Raw genomic sequence first — 18,132 nt, 5'->3', positions numbered from 1 at the left:
AATCAAATCATCTACATAAAAAAACATTATAAAACAATCAACAAAAAAAGACCAATATATGATCAGCAAAGTGAACACAAATCACTATAATGTATTAAACACAGTCTGTAACCCTTATCATAATAAACATATATTCCAGAAAATGTATTGCTTTTATACATTAATAAACATGCATAATCTTCAACAAATTAATCCATAGCATACTATACTATCGTAGGAAATTAATCCATTTCCATTAATAGGAATAATGTTACAATTTTCCGTTAACTTGGGCAATTGGTAGATACGGTAGCCTTGTTACAACTACATAGGCCTACGATTTTCACGCTGCTGCTCTTGCCAGCTACGTCCCATGAGGACTACTCATTCAGAAGCTAAAGCAAGCAGCAGTTATAGTATCTAAGGCCGACAGTTTTGCGACTTTGTAAACTCGACTATAATTCATAGATCCCAGCTGCTGGACCCAAAAAACGTCTGGGAAAAGAGAGTCTATGAGGGCTCAAGGTTTTGGCCTTTGATTGGTTGACGCATATTAACAGACTGGGAAGAATTTTCTCACTTGTACCACCGTGAAGTCACGTTGTCTCTAGAGGTATTCAGTTGCATGCCTACAGGTTGAGGTCACATACACACACAGCACATTTCATTTCATTTCATTTCAAAAGACATTTATTTTCCTCCATAGCAATACAGTACAAAATAATAAACAAAAATGGTAAGGAATATAAAAAATGAAATAGATGTTTGTTGGATAAAACAACAGAAAAGTGAATTTAAGAAAATTGGCTATGGAGGAAGGCATAATCCCGAGAAGATGAGGAAATCTTGTGCTGGGTATGCCTATGCAAATAAAATGGATAATTGAATAAGAGTGGAAATAAAGAGAAACAAACAAGACAAAAAAACGCACAGAAAAGGAAAAATAAAAAATAAATAAATAAATAAATTAATTAAAAAAAAATAAATAAAATAAATAAATAAATAAATAAATAAATTGATAAAAAATAGATCAATCAAATTGTAGAATCAGAAAATAAAACTCAAAAACCACATTAAAGTTCAAAATTGACCATTTTTAAATGGGCATGTGATTCATAATTAAAAAAACTATCTTTGATTTGTATGTATTTTTGCGATTAAAGGACATCTTTTTAATAATTAATCAATGATTAATTTTAAAATGTCGAGCAGCGTTTTTTGTAAGAAATATTTCTTGTTTAATATTGGCAATGGCTGTTTGTGTAAATCTCTGTAAGGAGAGTGTATTGTTTAAAAAAATGGAGGTTTTCAATCGAAACTAAACATAAAAATAAATGTCCAGATTAGAATTTTCGTTGAAAACCCCCTTTTATTAGAACTTTTGTTTTGTTTGCTTCTCGGGTGAGCAGCAATTACTAAAGGTTTTTCATGTTGTCATTTGCATTACATGATCACATGACTATCACGTGACTGTAAACAATATTATTTTGGTTTGCTGAACTTCAACTTAGTCTACACTGCATTGGAAAACTTTTTTTGCCAAACTCGGAACTAGTATTCTAAAATGTTCGCAAGAAAGACAGACTAGTCTAAACATAGCAATATTGACTAAACCTTGTTTGCAAATTTAGATACTTTGTTCGAATTTTGCAAACTTAAGTTGAATGGATGTATGCTTACTGGCATTCAGACTAACTAGGAAACTTGAAAAACTCGAGTTTGCAAACAAAAATACAGTGTAAACAACACATGCTGTGCGCAATGCAGTATATCTCGTTATTAACATGATAAACAAATTACATTACCGTATTTAAATTGTGTTATATCTATAGGCTTTTCATAATAATGCAATTACCGTCTGATAAAAAAAGAAGTCGTTTTGGATCTTTCTTCATCTTTCCTTGCTATCTTTGTCGATGTACGTAAATGAGTACATGACGTCATAATGTATGTTACGCGTAATGTTGTTATCCGAGTTTATTAGGCCTATGATTTATAACAGTTGCCGTAGCGCGGTATATGCTATAATTGAACAGAGAAAAACACTCTACACCGCCAACATCGCCGCTAAACCAGAGAAATTGTCCTGCTGAAAAGTAAGCCTATATGCCTAGCCCAAACATTGTTTTCCACTAATGCTTGGTTCCCACTAGATACGCAACACAAGGATGTAACGCAACGTAAGTTGACCAATCACAAGCGATGGATTATTTTGAACTGTCGCTTGTCATTGGTCAACACGCGTTCGTTGCGTTTGGGAACCAAGCTTAAGACGCAACGAAAGGGCGTAAGCGCAATGTAAGTTGACCAATGACAAGCGGCAGTTCATCCATCCCATGTGATTGGTCAAATTACTTGCGTTGTGCTATGTGTTGCGTCCTAGTGAACCAGGTTGAATGAGTGAACGACAATGAAATCAAAGAGATAATTAATTTCTAACATCCTTTTTGTTGTTTTGTTTTTAACACGTCTACAGTAAATTTGGGAACCAACAGCATTGTTGATACATTAGGCCCGGCTTGACAAATCATCATATGAAAATGTGCATTAACTTTTCAAATGGCGAGATAAACTAACAAGAAGGCTTCTATTTTAAACTTTCACATGCGCACACTCAGTTACTATTCTTTATCAAGTTAGATAGGCCTGTGGTGTAATTAATAGTATAGACCTACATTTCATATTAATCGGATTGCCAATGTGATATAATATATTATCGATTTATACACATCAGATAAGCTTTAAATTGTCAGGAACATGCACTAACGTTCAAGAATGTGTCTCTAATACTCGTATCTATATAAAATATCTTTTCAAATATTGTTCAATTCGAAAGATTTGACGGTGTTGCTACAAAGTGACACTACGCGTGACGCCGTGCGTCAAAATGACGATGGCCGGTGTGTCAACTTCGTTTCGTTTGTTTTCATTAAGAATCGCTTTTCGCGCATCTGATTGGTTGTGCATGTTTTTCGCATGCCTTAAAACTTAATAAATAATAAGAAAGTAAATTATGTAATAGCATCCTTTTTTTTACTTACGTGCGCGTCAAAATGTTTCACCCGATACGCGGTCGGTACCATGTCTAGTGACAATAAGCTGGCAGTAGAGTATCGTGTCTGCTATGAGGATCAGACGACTTCATTCCAGCGTCTATTGACACTATACAATTCTATAGCTCCTTTTTCATAAGCGTTTATTTATGACATGAATGATTAAATGCCAGTTTGGCGAGTTTGTCTCGCCATAGTCAGTTGAATGTTTCTTCGTACACGGGTCGAAATGAATTCTCACTTATGATTTATTATTGCGACATGCGTTCAGATTAATTTGCTTGATGATGTATCATTTGATTTTTTTGTAGAAACATTTATAAATTTCACTTAGTAAATCATTTTATATGCCCTATCGCTTGTAATTACAAAATAAATCTACACATTCTGTAAATGAAAAATGTGCAGTTTAATAAACGAGTGTGAATATGAAAGCTTAAAGCCGTCTTTGGATATTACGTTTAGAGGGATAAGGTAAATATTACGTTTATTATAAAAACACATTTGCAACCAAATGCATAATGCCTATATTAATGATCAGTGATTATTATGACAGTGTTGATTTATGAAAAGCCATGTATGCCAAAATATTTTTCTTTTAGGAATATTAAGTGAATTATAAAATACGGTAAGCCCGGCTCATTTTCCAATGATACGTGCTTTATGTTGTAATGCGTGTAAAAGTTGTTATGCACGCGCACAATTTGTCACAGGAATTTCGGACCGAATTCAGCACACACAATACCCACACCTCTCTCTTCCCTACTGCATAATGTGAATTCTTGTCTAACTAACTAAAATCATACACATACATATTCCTACATTCATAGCGAATTCTTTCGAGATTACGGCACCGACCATCCAGGCATCAACTATCAACTAAACTTTCTATGGGTCTAAAAATAATAATGTGTAAGAGCACACTCTATATTAATGTATTTGTTTTACTTTTACTAACTACTACTAACTACACGCCGATACGAATATTGTACCATCCATGTCATCCGCCTGAAGAATTGTATCTAACTGACTTGCAAAAGTCAGTTAGATACTATCTGGTGACAGATACAGAATCGCTTGGTTGAATCATTCTATGCGCGCTCAGTTACATGTGGTGATTCAGACCACAACAAATCAATATTGTGTGCTTATTATTTTTAGCCCAACACATTATTATTACCCATCTTTTATATGAATTTAGGATTTAATATATTCTAAATGCATCACATTTCTTACGAAACGCTATAATTCCTTGATGTGATTTTAGGCCTAATGTTGTTGTTGTTATGAGATAACCATTTGTTTGCTCAAGTACTATGAACACCCAGCTCTGATGACCGTAGTAAATAATATCACATGTAAACAACAGTATCCGCATTCACAGTCAATTACTATTTAAATATCATGAATAAATTAAATATATTCCAACAACAATGTGACGTTTCAAAGTTCTATTGAATATTCATGATTTAATTTTCTACCATAATAAACAGCTCCCTCTTATGTCGCACTTAAGATTGTTTCAATAAAAGCTGGTGGAATATTACAAGGAGATACATTAGGCATTCTGTGTAAGCCGAAGCACAACCAATCTACCAGGCATCTTGTTATTGAACCAACGGTGTTTAATATTTAACTGTGTTATAAATCGAATATTGATATATAATAAAAGTCTAACAATTCTACTGGATGCTTTTAAGGGAGATAATTGCACTGCTACAGACACACGGTCTCCTGTAAACCCTAAGTAAGTATTTTAAAAGATATAATTCATTTTTTATTGCGTGAAACAGATAGTAACAACAGTTTGGTATTAGCTATCATATACACAGATTTTAATTTCGCGTATTACAGTAGTCGGTGTGCCGTGGAGAGATCATTGAATTTTCAGCGGTGATGATAAAAAGATCTAAAAGGTTATTTTATTCAGTCCAGGCGCAAATCCTTGCCGCCAGATAGAAAGAGTGTCTCGTGTTGATGATGTGGTGAAGAGATGATTATTTCGAATTGTTCATAGATTTACCGCGCAGTAGACGTATAACGTAGCTCAGTACCAAAGTTTTGTTTTTGTTGGTGAGGAACGCCACAGAAATTATCGCACCTTTGCCGTTTTTGCTCCCTTGGATTTCAAGAGTTTTCTGTCGTCCACCGTATACGTGATTTGACAGGTGGATGTTTTCTTCTTTCTTATTGGGATATGTCCGCTCGCAAATGACTGCGGTACCAGCGCAGATTTCATTATAAATCTGCTCTTTCTCATCGAATCGATCGGATTTAGTTTAGCCTCTCCTCGTCTATATCACAGCAATTCCACCGCAGGGGAACTTTGCTCTTGCTTTCGTAATTCAGTTTGGTAATGATTGGTAACGAAGGAGTAACAAGTAATCCAATGACATCAATATTTTTATTGTAGGCTATCTGTCACGTTAAAATCTGACCAAATTTGCCGCCGTGACAATGTATAAATTGTAATGTGGATGATTTTAGAACTGTACATTTGTATTTACTACTATAATACGACTATTTTCACAATTTATAATTTCCAGGTGCCGTGCTTCTTCAAACCAGGTACCGTGCATCTTCAAACCAGGTGCCGTGCTTTTTCAAACCAGGTACCGTGCTTTTTCAAACCAGGTACCGTGCTTCTTCAAACCAGGTACCGTGCTTCTTCAAACCAGGTACCGTGCTTCTTCAAACCAGGTACCGTGCTTCTTCAAACCAGGTACCGTGCTTCTTCAAACCAGGTACCGTGCTTCTTCAAAACCAGGTAGCGTGCTTCTACAAAACCAGGTACCGTGCTTCTTCAAACCAGGTAGCGTGCTTCTTCAAACCAGGTAGCGTGCTTCTTCAAACCAGGTACCGTGCTTCTTCAAACCAGGTACCGTGCTTCTTCAAAACCAGGTACCGTGCTTCTTCAAAACCAGGTACCGTGCTTCTTCAAAACCAGGTACCGTGCTTCTTCAAACCAGGTACCGTGCTTCTTCAAACCAGGTACCGTGCTTCTTCAAACTAGGTGCCGTGCTTCTTCAAACCAGGTACCGTGCTTCTTCAAACCAGGCACCGTGCTTCTTCAAACCAGGTACCGTGCAACCATGGACTTGAATACTACCCCGCCATCAACTGATAACTGGACCTGTATTGATTATCCAGGTGGGGAACCATTTGCTGTCACACTACATATGGTGCAAAAGATAGTCTGCATCTTCTCGTTAATCTCAAACATTTTGGTGATTATTATTGTTCTTGGTGATCGCAAGGCGCACACAACAGCCAACCTTCTGATTGTGAACTTGGCCGTATCACAGATACTGTTATTAGTAGTCCGACTGCATTCATTACCGTAGGTTACATTTTGTTTTTAGTATTATTGTAAATTTAATCAACTGATTTAAAAATCATTATGATGCGCGTGTATAAATTAAGCGTGTGCGCGCACCATACTATTTTAAACCGAGTGGAAATTTAGGGCTATAAATGTATCATTCCGAAAGACTTTCAACCGATATTCATTTCTGTGTATATAACCCTTCCCATTCGATTCTAACCCCGCTTTTTAAACTATCGATAATATAATCTAACGCAGTGAACCATAGATTCTGATTGGACAAAACGTGTAACTAAGCACTCTATACCCATCCAGTCGGTGTTTTAATACAATCATAGGTTTTAAGGCACGTAATGATAATAGTAACTACGACGGGAAGATAACTAACATATTACTAACGAGAAATCACAAATTGTGTCTTTACTAATTACATTCATTTTGTAAATTGCGTGTGACGTATTGACATACTTATCCGAATAAGTCACTCAAGATTACATAGAGATCTGCATAATCATCTTATAATTATCCATATTTAATTATCACATTGTTTAAATGAATTGTTTTGGTTCTATCATGGAGAAATCATTAATAGCAAGTTATTTGCTATATAAAGTAATATAGTTCAAAGTATGAATTAGTAAAAAATAAGAATATAATGATTTGAACGAATTCTCCTAAATAAGTTAAATAAAGAATGGTCAGAATAGGTTATATGATGAGTGATTTTATTTGAAATTGCTCGAAATGTAACGATGTCAACTTACATTACGTGCGTGTCGTACGAACATTACACGCTTGTCACACGAACATTACACTCGTGTGTCACACGAACATTACACGCTTGTCACACGAACATTACACTCGTGTGTCACACTAGCATTACACGCTTGACACACGAACATTACACGCGTGTCACACGAACATTACACTCGTGTGTCACACTAGCATTATACGCGTGTCCCACGGGCATTACACGCTTGTCGCACGAACATTACACGCTTGTCACACGAGCATTACACGCGTGTCCCACGGGCATTTCTTTTAATCAGTTTTCCGCATTTAGGCCTATAGGTAATGAGCGAAGGAGCTTTATTTCACTCAAATTAGCGAATACGTAATGAAGGCAGTACCAATTTCGTAACCAATAGCAATGATACTTTGAAAGGGTAATTGCGAAAATTAAAAAATATATAATTGCAAATATGAATGGCCTACAATTATGTTTTACTTTGGATTACGTCATAAGTTCGGCGTGGTTATGTTTACTGAAGTTTTTAATTTCTCAAAGATTCTTAATTGACACAAAATACTAATTGTTTATTGTTATGACTTACTATCGTGAAATCACAACGTTTGTTTATATTTGCTTATATTGAAAATGTTACGCATGCGTAATGCAATCGAGAAATACAGTAAACTAAACATGATGCTTTGCGGCACATTTTCAACAATTTGTGTCAGAAAATGTTTTATTGACATTTTGAATGTTTGGGAAAGTTATTAGTAGACCATCAAACCGAATATAAATCTGCTCTGTTTGCAGTTTTGAGTCAACAAAAAAGGGGAAAAGGGAGTAATTTTCTGTTGTAGTAGTAACCCGATATAACCGTTGATTATGCATTTTTAAAAATCGCAATCAAAATGTATGCTCTGTGCGTTTAAAAGCTCACAAATGGCATGTGGTAAACCTACTCACATATTTACTTTTGTAGACCTCACTGACGATATCAGAAAAACGAAATTAAAAGTTAATTAATTGATGTTATGAAAACAGTTTAAATTTCTTTTTAAACATGTTTTGGTTTGCTTTTTTTTTCAGAATGATTGCAAGTAACACAGGAATGACGGCATTAAGTTGTAAGCTGTGGAGAGGAGGTATGCATTGGTCGCAGGCCGCCACTGCATTGACGATTTGTACGATAAGTTTAGAAAGACGCCGAGCAACCAAATCGTTATCGCGTTCTTCTAACATTCCCCAGCGTCAGCTTGCCATAGGTGTAGCATCTATCTGGGTCATAACTCTCGCTGCCAGCTTACGTATGTTCATCGTCTCCGATATTATAACTAATCCAAGTTGCGACGGAGAGCTCGCCAACACGGGGTTCTGCTACCCAGATAGAGAGCCAGGATATGAAATTTACACGTATTTGTTTCAGGTGTGTTTTTATTTAATACCATTGATAGTTATGAGTGTTGCGTATGGATGCGTTATTTGTTCTTTGAGATATACTTCTAATGGGACGACACTGCAGCCAAACCAGGTACAACGAATGATCGCGACGCGTCGTAGAGTTTCGGTAACCGTTTTCGTAATTTCTTTAGCATTCTGTATTTTATGGTGCCCGTATGTATTTCTTCAAATAATATGGTATGTTGAAGGAATCTCGTTAGGTATAGATGGGTTACAAAACTTGTACTTTATTATTGTTAGTGAAATTCTTATTGAATTCCAAGGTTGCGTCAATGTGCTGACGCTTTGTTTTTTAAGCCAATCTTTTCGTCAAAGCATGCTGCTGTATCTGCGTTTTGTCTATAACTGTGTTACAAAGTGTCGGTGTGGCTGTTGGAAAAGCAAGACCGATGTATACGTTAGAAACGAACCTAAGTACACGCTACAATCGAACAATGACCATCGCGCAACAAGGAATACAAATGTAACTTGTGACCAATCATCACAGCTCTAGAAAACAATTTATTCAACCGTGACGAATAATATTGTATGACTTTTATAACTTCGTATGTAAGTCAAAGAAGAATGGATCGAAGCTGACGGTGTGTATGGATATGAAAACAATAATATAGACAATATGCTTATTCTTCTTGTTAACTATAGTTTTGTAGCCTTAAGCTTGGTTCTCACTAGCGACACAACATAACGCAACCTACGCAACATAAGAAAATGCCCTTCTAATAATTGTGTTTGCCCCCGCCTGCGTGAAATCAAACCTACGATGTTTGCAGCACTATTGCGCCGTCGGTTCCACTTGTGATTACGCAATACAGCCATATGCGTTGCGTTCTAGTGGGAACCACGCTTTATTGAATTATATCTGTCTTAATTTGTGATTTCGTATTATTGACTGGTTTATTCGTTCGATTAGAGCTTATTTACACGTTTCGCACTGTAAGCCTGTAAGACTTAATCGTTTGTCAATTCTAATACATTGGCATTATAATGTGCGAAATACCTACAAACAAATCTTAATCTCTGTCTACACAATCAAACTTTATGTGACAACAAATGTGCCCATATATGGACATAATATGATGTCACCTCACTACCATATTTGGGCACATCACTACCATATTTGTGCACATCACATTTTTTTGTCAAACTAGTTTGATAGTGTAGACAGAGCTTTAAAATGCATGTTAAGCACTGATGATGTAGGTCTATTGAAACATTGTAAACGTATTGGTTGAGCTTTATTAATAAGTCCGTATGGGTATGTCCTAACGTAATTTCGTAACGGTATTGTGTAACGTAACGAATTTATCTTATCTAGTGTAAATATGCATTACTCATACCAATATAAAGAGTTTTTAAACAAACTTTACCGTCAGCCTGGCGTAACGGCCGTGAGCGCTCACTGGCTAAACCAAGGTCCTCGGATATGGGGGCCCATGAGCAGTGCCCAGAGGAAAACAGGAATTAAAATATGTTGAAAAGGCTAAAAACGCCCGAGGCCTCCAAAGTTGGAACTTGGAGGGCCACTTAGGTTTACCAGGAGTCTCTGTGTTACGCCACTCATGCTTTCGTACAGCACAACATTTTCGACGCGTTTTACGTGTCTCCAACATCAGAGGAATCCTATGAGTGTTGTAAGGTACCGTAATTTGCCCTGAATTTGTGCTGTAAGTTTGTGTTGTGTAACGTTATGTTTTATATCAGTACCTACTACCTATGAACTTTCATTATGTTTTGAAATTTGTAAATAATTGTGTTGCCTATTAAATGGATGGAGAACGATTGTGGGGGACTACTTACATAGGGCCTACTTCACAACTGAAATGCTAATAAATCCAAAATTAGACAGGGAAAGAGGAACATATTTTCCTGGTCAGAGCATGCGCGAAGATATATGAGTCAATGACGCAGTTCTCCCCGTGCAGATTGATTACGCTGGAAATTATTTTAAGGAGTAAATGTAGACTAAAACCGAGGATAATAAATGTTGATATGCAGTAATGGCCTCCTCCATAGATCACTGCAATAGTGTGATAGGGCGTTTAAATCCATGATAGTAAATTGACAACAACATCTCTTTATGTTAATATAGATCACTTCGATCGATACTCTAAATCGAGTAGGTCTATAAAAGTGATCTTATTAACATAGACTGGGAGGTTATTGTTTGAATGCAAAAAGATGAGGTAGGAAGGATTGACAAAAGAGGGATAATAAAGAATAATAGACTATAGGCCTATATTGTTTGGTTTAATTTTAGTGGGAACGGGTGAGGTGTGGTTTCAGTGAGGCCTCTGATCCATGTAAAAAAACACTGTGACAGACATCTTTATAAGAATTTGGAATGCATGATAACATTTCCCGGTATTTATTTATGTATATATGTATAAAAGAGATATAGTATTATTAATATACACGCATTTGGTAGAGTTTTACCATCCGATGAAAAATAAAAGACCTTTTTAGCGACATGTTTCTCTGTGTGATTTTGTATTTAATATTAGCGGATTTTTAGAAAGAAGGATTAGCGCCCTCAAGTCTTACAAGCAAAACAGCCACCTGGACTCTGGACCAAAGATAGTGTAGTACTAGTAGAAAGTGTAACATCTTCCTACTAGGCCTACACTATCTTTGACTAGTAGACTGACAATGATCTTCTTGGATAGCCTGTTTCAGCAATACTAGGTCTACCAGAGCGTGTATTGTGTGGGTGGCTAGTTTGTGAGGTAGGCGAAGTTCCGCTTCTTTGTGTGAAATGAATGTAACCATAATAAAATTGGTATCAATCAGTATAGGAAATATAGGGGCTAGGCCTAGAGGCCCTACTAGGCTAGGAGTGGACTAGACCTGTTGGCGTGGGAATAAGTGTATATAGGCTTGATGGATATACTCATGCTAGGCCTAGCCTCCTACTACCAGGTGCACAGCCTAATATATAGCTGCTGGAAAAGTGAAATTTTATATGAAAAACATACATCCAATAATAGAGGGCAGTATTAAATCAATCTTGGGCATCAGCATAAATCTATATAAATTTACGTAAGGGCAAAATTTGGTTACTCGCACGTTACTACTAGACAAAATTGAATGTTTGATTTGGAATTTTGAGTATATTTTTTTCCAGTATTATTAGTTGATAAAATAATAATAACAATAAATAATATTGATATAAAGTTTGCGGTACACCACGTGTAATAGTTCTGAAAAGAACTGTTGAGTTTCTCGACGTTTCGATCAATATACTTTGATCACTCCTGAGGACGATCAAAGTATATTGATTGAAACGTCGAGAAACTCAACAGTTCTTTTCAGAACTAATACACGTGGTGTACCGCAAACTTTATATCAACATTCGATTTCGCCATGCAAACCTTCAAACAATAAATAATATAAAAGCAAAATAAAAACTAAGGTGGAGATCGAGTCTCAGATTGGTGTTTTGATTTTTAATTTTCGTTAATTATCTTGATAAAGTAGGCCAATCAGCTTTGAATTACGATGAAAATCAGTGCTACTACACAGTTGAGCATCCACAATGGAGTAAACTATATCTCACGTCATCATTTGTGGTAACAATTAACAATGTACTACCATTTTGTTTCTACTAAAGGTATTTGAACAATATGCCTTCTGTTTGGCATGGCATTGTTTGTGTTGTTGTTGCTTTATTCATTTACCAGTCTATGATGCCTACCACTGTTCAAGTTGTCACAGAGTTGATTATCGCCGGTAGCCAAACAGAGATCTTTGTGTTCTTGAGCAATTTAACCAGAGTTTTAGAATTACAAAAAGAAAGGTAATACAGAGTCGCTGTGTTGATATTAGAATAAATGCAAAGTTATTAGTTTTAGAATCAGGCCTAAAAATCATGGATTGTTTTTTCAGGAAAGTTGATCTCGTTGAGTCAATGATGGAAGATAGTATAACAATTGACCACTACAAGATGATTGACGCTATACCTATTTTTGGATTATTTTCATATCAAATTAACTACGACACTTTTCTAAGTAAATTTCAGTAAGTAATTAATTGAAATTTTAAATGAGCTTTTCAAGACCCTAGATATTTTACTTTTGGAAGAATAAAAAAGTAAAATGCCTTTTCCTGATGCTAAAACAGTATAAATTTATACATATAAAGTCTTCTATTCGCTAATACATATATATGCCAACATCTGAATTTCTTAAAATGGGAGGTGATATTTTTTAAAGCTGAACACCATTATACAAACAAATTCAGTTATATTTCTAATCTGGGAGAAAATGTTAAAAAATGGGAGCATGAATGATGTTGGTATTTTGGATTCTCTTGGCATGAATGTATATACTTAAATTTTAAACCCAAAATTAACCCTGAAATTTGTTTTTCTTTCTGTTATACGGTAAACTTAAGTTGTTATGGTTCACATTATAATTCATTTTGGTTCACATTGTAATTATTCTTTAGAGAAAATTATACAATATCAAGCACATTCACCGTTGAATCGGGTTTCACGCACGGAAAAACAGTGTGGACATTACATGATGTAACAAATGATAGTGGTCAGCTGACTTCACGGCTCATTGAACATTTCACGGCAACGTGCCCATGGATTTTTAGTCACTTTACGCAAGCAGTTGCCGCAAAAGAACATAACGAAATTTTATCGTCCGTCAAGGAAAGGATAGAAGCTGGAGCAAACATGTAGTTTACCTTTTGTTTAATAGATATAAATATATTAATTATATTTTATGTAATTGAGTGTAAAAAATAAAAGTAAATCATAAGTCTGAAATTTCACATGAACATGTAGTGCAATACTTTGAACACTATCGTGAAGCTCTGTCTACACTATCAAACGTTATGTGACAAAAAAATGTGATGTGCCCATATATGGACATGATGTCATATCACTACCGTATTTTGGCATATCCTACTTTTTTTTGTCAAACTAGATAGTGTAGACAGAGCTTTACAATACATATTGTTTGAAAAATAAAAGTGGGAAGAACCCATAAAAGACAAAAACAAAATATAGTAGGAACAAATGCAAGGTTGGAATTAAAGGATATTTTATAACTTGTTATCATATTTTTTTCTCCTTGTTGATTGATTAATATATGATTTACAAAGAACATTAAATTGAAAGTAAAGGAGTGGATTATTAATTATATACAATATATTTAGTAGACTATAAAGTCTGTATACTTTTATTCTTCAGTTGACTATTAAATTAAGACTGTACAGTGATGTCATCATGTATGTTGTAACTCCCAGACATATCCTATATGTCACAAAATAAATGTACAGAAACACCATCCATCTAAAGGCCTGTTTACACAGACAAACGGTATGTGGGAAATCGTGTAGCTTGTCCCACATAGAAGCTGTAACTATCCTGAGCAGAGACCGCACGTCCACTCCGCGTTGTGTGTAAATGGTCATCGTGAAAAAGTACTATATAAGCATTGCTTAATTATGTCATAAGGAATAACATGGATTATATATTTTTATTACTGTTACCGCTCGTCTGTGTAAATTGGCCTTTAGGCCTACAGTTATTTGCAAGGCTAGACTACTGTACCATAGAACAACATTTGTTGCTCTAGAAACGGTTATCCACAGGTCAAGCCTAGGTTATCCAATACATACACAGTGATTATTATTACCACTGGCTTTACAGTTAAACATACTTGTTGAAAAACATTAGTACATCAGGATGTTGTTTTCAATGACAATGAACATCCATGTGAATAGATATGTCTATGTCCAGCCATATACATACATAGCCTTGTTTATAAATTCAAGTCTTTAAAATCTTGTTTTATATTTGCTTTTGGGTCTGGTTCCATATCAACAATCTGTAGACATGTATCGGCAAACTCTGTGAATATTGGCTCCTGCATGGCCTGACTGATTCCAGCAGTTTTATCGTTTGTCGAATCCAACTTTTGCAGCATTTGCCGAAGATGAGGATTTTCCAGATGTTTTCTTAGTAGGTTTGATTGCTCTACAAATATACAAAAATAAAGACAGATTTGCTATAGCATTGATAATGAAAACAAATTAAATTTTATTTAAATATTTTAAAGAGATATTTCTACCTAGTAGTTTTTTATAAAGTATTATCAGAGAAAGTTGAAGAAAAGTTTAGGAAATAAAATAAAAAGTTTATGAAACTACAATAATAAATGAAAATGTCCAATTGTAATGTGCAAAGCTGGATGCAGAATTTAGAAAATGAGTACACAATGATTACCTAATTTTAAACACTTGCAGAAGAAAAAATAATAAAAAAAAATAATTTTAAACACTTTTTTTCCCCTACCATTTATAACCAAAAATGTGGAACAAACTCCATGTATGATGCTTATTAAAATGCTAATTTCCACCCCCCCCCCCCCTCCTCCATACCTAATAATGCTAATTTTTCTGCTGGAACTTTGTCTTCTATATCATCTTCAGTTTTATTTTCTGCTATCCTCTTCTCTGAAAAACAATAATATATTTTGAATTTCAATAATTACAAATAAATGTGACGTGTATGCCAATTTAAATTGCTGTAAATGTTATTATATCCACTGGACTAAAACATGTCACTGAAAGTACTGATTTACCTTTGTTATCGGTATGAGCTTCTATAGGGGCAGTAATAAGTGTAGATTTTGAACTGACGATTGAAACATGGCTGCTGCAAGACTCTAAAAAAAAAATGACAATTACAGTAAATTTAAAGTTGAATTTAAATTTTCAGCTGCTTCAAGCTGCTTTTATTTTTTAATCAATTTTAATGATTTCGTAAATCATACGGTTATTTATTTATTCTTTCTTTTGACTGGATTGCATTTTCTTTAAGTGAAATAAAGAGGCAAAGAGTATTGCTCGTTTTGGCTGCCTCCTCTCCTAGTTTTTAGTTTTGAAAATGATCCCATGTTCACTGACACTGTTCTGTTCAAACCACCTCTAAAAATAAAAAAGTAAAAAAAAGTGGGAGCTAGAAAAAGTCTATATTGATCACTCACCTTTGTGTTTCTTGCAACAGGTAACTGAACAACTGAAAAATATAATACCAAATACTAAACATAAAACAGCTAGGCCCAAGATCACTTCCTGTTATTATTTTTAAACCTGTTGTCTCAATGCATTACCGGATGATACATTAAACATCCTGCACGCACTACTGAGTTGCTCATTGACATTGTGGCTAAATATTGTTCAGTACTTACTATTTAGAGTAGCATTTTGGACACTTGTATTTTGATTTAGGAACTCCACATTGAATACACTCGTTACTAGACATGTTTTTTATAAAATTGGTTGGTCTTTTTCCTGAAAAATATAGAAGAAATCATCCACCAAAAAAACTTCTGATTAACCACGTGCTGTCAACATTTTGTTGACAAAATTTGTGTGGCAGCAAACCCAGGGTTCAACCATTTTAGTTAAAATTTGACAATATATAATGACACATAAATCCTAAGCCTGTTTAATTCTCTAATATATAATCATGTTTCGAAATTCTGAAAATTATTCACAAAGAGGTTTTATGTTAAATTGGATGTTGTTTAGCCCTACTCAGCTAGCTCTAAATGATGAGTGAAAATGGTTCAGTCCAAAACCAGACAAGGGATTTCCCATTTGTTTGTTTGTTGTTTTTTTTTTCAAAATGGCGTCGACTTCCGAAGTTTCGAAAGAAGTTAACAGCATTGTTTCTGTTCTTATTTATCAAAGTCGTGCTTCAAAATTCTTACTAACCAAATGTCAAAAAACAGAATCTTGGACGTTTCCTAACGAAGGAATTGATCACTATAGAAACGAAATAAAAGCCGCTGGAAAACGTGTTTTGGAGGTAGGCCTAGCTAGTTAGCTAAACTTAAACTAAGGCTAGGCTAGGTAGTAGTAGTAGTAGGCCTAGGCTTAGGCCTATAGAGAATAGATAGGCCTTTATTTAGCTAGCTAGAGGACTAGGCTAGTAGTAGTAGGCCTAAATACGCAGACAAGAGGGGGTTCCGGCTCTAACTAGAGGCTACATAGGGCTAGGCCTAGCCAGCTACTACTAGTACTAGTAGGCAGTTCAGGACCTCTCTCAGTCACACTAGTAGAAGACTAGAAGTGATAGAGGGCCGGCCTAGCCAGCTAAATGGCCTAGTAGGTCCTACAACAATAATTTTAAATATTTTATAGTGATTCAGACAGTTCTTCATTATTTGTATATCATGTACAACAAGCCTCAAAAGGAAGGAGATCCCATGCACAATTCTGTTTCTGTTATTACGTAAATACTGAAAATACTTTTGCAATTTGAAATTTTCTGCGCAATTTATTAATTAAGTATTTTGAATCAAATTGCGCAAGAAAATACTTACGCAATTTTTAATTTCGCAAAGCGTTCAAATTTGGCGTATCATTTAGAATAGGAAATCCTGAGTCTTTGTTTTTAACAATGTCATTGTCACCCATTTTTATAAAATTAATTACATATTGTTCAATTGCAGTCTATGGCAAAGCGTTCAAATTGCGCATAACATTTAGAATAGGAAATCCTAACAATCCTAACTCTTTGTTTTTATTTATCAATTTCAATGTCATTGTCACCCATTTTTATAAAATTAATTACATATTGTTCAATTGCAGTCTATGGCTGTAGGAGGAAGTCTTGAAGCTGTAGTTCACTTACGTCATGTACTGTTTCCAGCTCAACATCCTTCAAAACTCAAAATTAGTTTTCTTGCTAAAGTTGATTATATCGTAGAAGACGATTCTCCTGGGCCTAATGTATTGCCGGTAACCTGGGTAACCCATGATGAGATGAGGAAAATGTTGTCAGAAGGTACCATTTCCCCTGAAGTTTTTGATCTTGGTCGCAGAGTAATTGATGGTGAGTTATTTAAAAAAACATACAGTAAATAAAGAGCGAAGTGAACGGTAAGGTATTTATTATTTCCTCAAACTTAACTGGAAATTTGGATTATAATCTATTGACCCACAGCAGGCAGCGCCAACCCAGATCAGTGCCTACTCAGATCAGCACACCGAGAGACAATCACCCGCTCTCTTCGAATAGTGTGTACCAAGTTTTTCTTTAACACTATACAGAACCAACAGCTTTACTGTACATCACATCATGAAGGCCAAAGCAATACGAGTAAAGCATCTTGAATAAAGATACAATCAATATTGCACAAACAGGCAACTTTATCAGTGGCCAATGCTTGAGACATTAAATTAAAATTGTATATAGCACACTCTATGTTATAATAACTCAAATTTAATTTTACGCGTATTAGGTATTAAATTGAGAATTAAGAACCGATCTGGGCCCAACATTAAAACAAAACTCTTTTTCAAAGTTGAAAGTGCAATCTTAAAAAGTAGTTTTTCGCCAGATTTAAAAAGTCATAATCAGTTGAAAATGGGGGATTTGCATGCATACAATGTAGGAAACATGTCTGTACAGAACCGGGCCTCAATCAAAATAAATAATTTTGCACTTGCGAATTAATGATTGTGCTAAAGGGTGACTAGGTTTTATTTGTATCCATACTTTTATATATCTATGTATCCATGTAATTTTTGTCTGTTTTTTTATATATCTATGTAAAGCGCCT

At 35.1% G+C, this 18,132-nt stretch overlaps 4 protein-coding genes across 4 annotated transcripts in view; 3 read left to right on the top strand and 1 right to left on the bottom strand.

Moving 5' to 3' along the window:
- The first annotated feature begins 5,947 nt into the window (after nucleotides 1-5,947).
- Nucleotides 5,948-10,826, top strand: LOC144836241 (allatostatin-A receptor-like). Its single transcript, XM_078691492.1, has 2 exons — nucleotides 5,948-6,372; nucleotides 8,177-10,826. Exons 1-2 carry the CDS (start codon nucleotides 6,125-6,127, stop codon nucleotides 9,039-9,041), a joined length of 1,113 nt encoding a protein of 370 aa, XP_078547618.1. The 5' UTR covers nucleotides 5,948-6,124; the 3' UTR covers nucleotides 9,042-10,826.
- Nucleotides 10,827-11,114: 288 nt separating this feature from the next.
- On the top strand, nucleotides 11,115-13,415 carry LOC144834666 (uncharacterized). The gene is made up of 4 exons (XM_078689555.1): nucleotides 11,115-11,271; nucleotides 12,156-12,341; nucleotides 12,431-12,562; nucleotides 12,992-13,415. The coding sequence occupies exons 2-4, from the start codon at nucleotides 12,169-12,171 to the stop codon at nucleotides 13,230-13,232; spliced, it is 546 nt and encodes a 181-aa protein (XP_078545681.1). The 5' UTR covers nucleotides 11,115-11,271; nucleotides 12,156-12,168; the 3' UTR covers nucleotides 13,233-13,415.
- A 263-nt stretch (nucleotides 13,416-13,678) lies between these two features.
- LOC144834667 (zinc finger HIT domain-containing protein 3-like) lies at nucleotides 13,679-16,606 on the bottom strand. The gene is made up of 6 exons (XM_078689556.1): nucleotides 16,588-16,606; nucleotides 15,751-15,853; nucleotides 15,547-15,578; nucleotides 15,142-15,225; nucleotides 14,939-15,013; nucleotides 13,679-14,534 (listed from the first exon to the last, which is right to left on the bottom strand). Exons 2-6 carry the CDS (start codon nucleotides 15,822-15,824, stop codon nucleotides 14,320-14,322), a joined length of 480 nt encoding a protein of 159 aa, XP_078545682.1. The 5' UTR covers nucleotides 15,825-15,853; nucleotides 16,588-16,606; the 3' UTR covers nucleotides 13,679-14,319.
- Nucleotides 16,187-18,132, top strand: part of LOC144834665 (uncharacterized) — a 32,733-nt gene continuing 30,787 nt past the window's right edge. Inside the window, exons 1-2 of the mRNA XM_078689554.1 lie at nucleotides 16,187-16,373; nucleotides 17,159-17,402. Coding sequence (XP_078545680.1) covers nucleotides 16,191-16,373; nucleotides 17,159-17,402 — 427 coding nt within the window. The 5' untranslated portion in view covers nucleotides 16,187-16,190. The remainder of the gene's footprint in view (nucleotides 16,374-17,158; nucleotides 17,403-18,132) is intronic.

The sequence above is a fragment of the Antedon bifida genome, chromosome 2, assembly GCF_963402885.1.
Source record: "Antedon bifida chromosome 2, ecAntBifi1.1, whole genome shotgun sequence".
In the NCBI taxonomy this organism is placed as follows: domain Eukaryota; kingdom Metazoa; phylum Echinodermata; class Crinoidea; order Comatulida; family Antedonidae; genus Antedon; species Antedon bifida.
Note: the sequence above shows the minus strand (reverse complement) of the source record. Positions and strands in the feature narration are given on the sequence as shown.

Bases quoted from the DNA above. Each gene is read 5' to 3' on its own strand.
- LOC144836241 (XM_078691492.1), top strand. From the start codon at position 6,125: ATGGACTTGAATACTACCCCGCCATCAACTGATAACTGGACCTGTATT. The intron at 6,373-8,176 runs GTAGGTTACATT...TTTTTTTTTCAG, and splicing joins GTCCGACTGCATTCATTACC to AATGATTGCAAGTAACACAG.
- LOC144834666 (XM_078689555.1), top strand. From the start codon at position 12,169: ATGCCTTCTGTTTGGCATGGCATTGTTTGTGTTGTTGTTGCTTTATTC. The intron at 12,342-12,430 runs GTAATACAGAGT...TTGTTTTTTCAG, and splicing joins TTAGAATTACAAAAAGAAAG to GAAAGTTGATCTCGTTGAGT. The intron at 12,563-12,991 runs GTAAGTAATTAA...ATTATTCTTTAG, and splicing joins ACTTTTCTAAGTAAATTTCA to AGAAAATTATACAATATCAA.
- LOC144834667 (XM_078689556.1), bottom strand. From the start codon at position 15,824: ATGTCTAGTAACGAGTGTATTCAATGTGGAGTTCCTAAATCAAAATAC. The intron at 15,579-15,750 runs GTAAGTACTGAA...TATATTTTTCAG, and splicing joins CCAAAATGCTACTCTAAATA to TTGTTCAGTTACCTGTTGCA. The intron at 14,535-14,938 runs GTATGGAGGAGG...GTATATTTGTAG, and splicing joins AGAAAAATTAGCATTATTAG to AGCAATCAAACCTACTAAGA.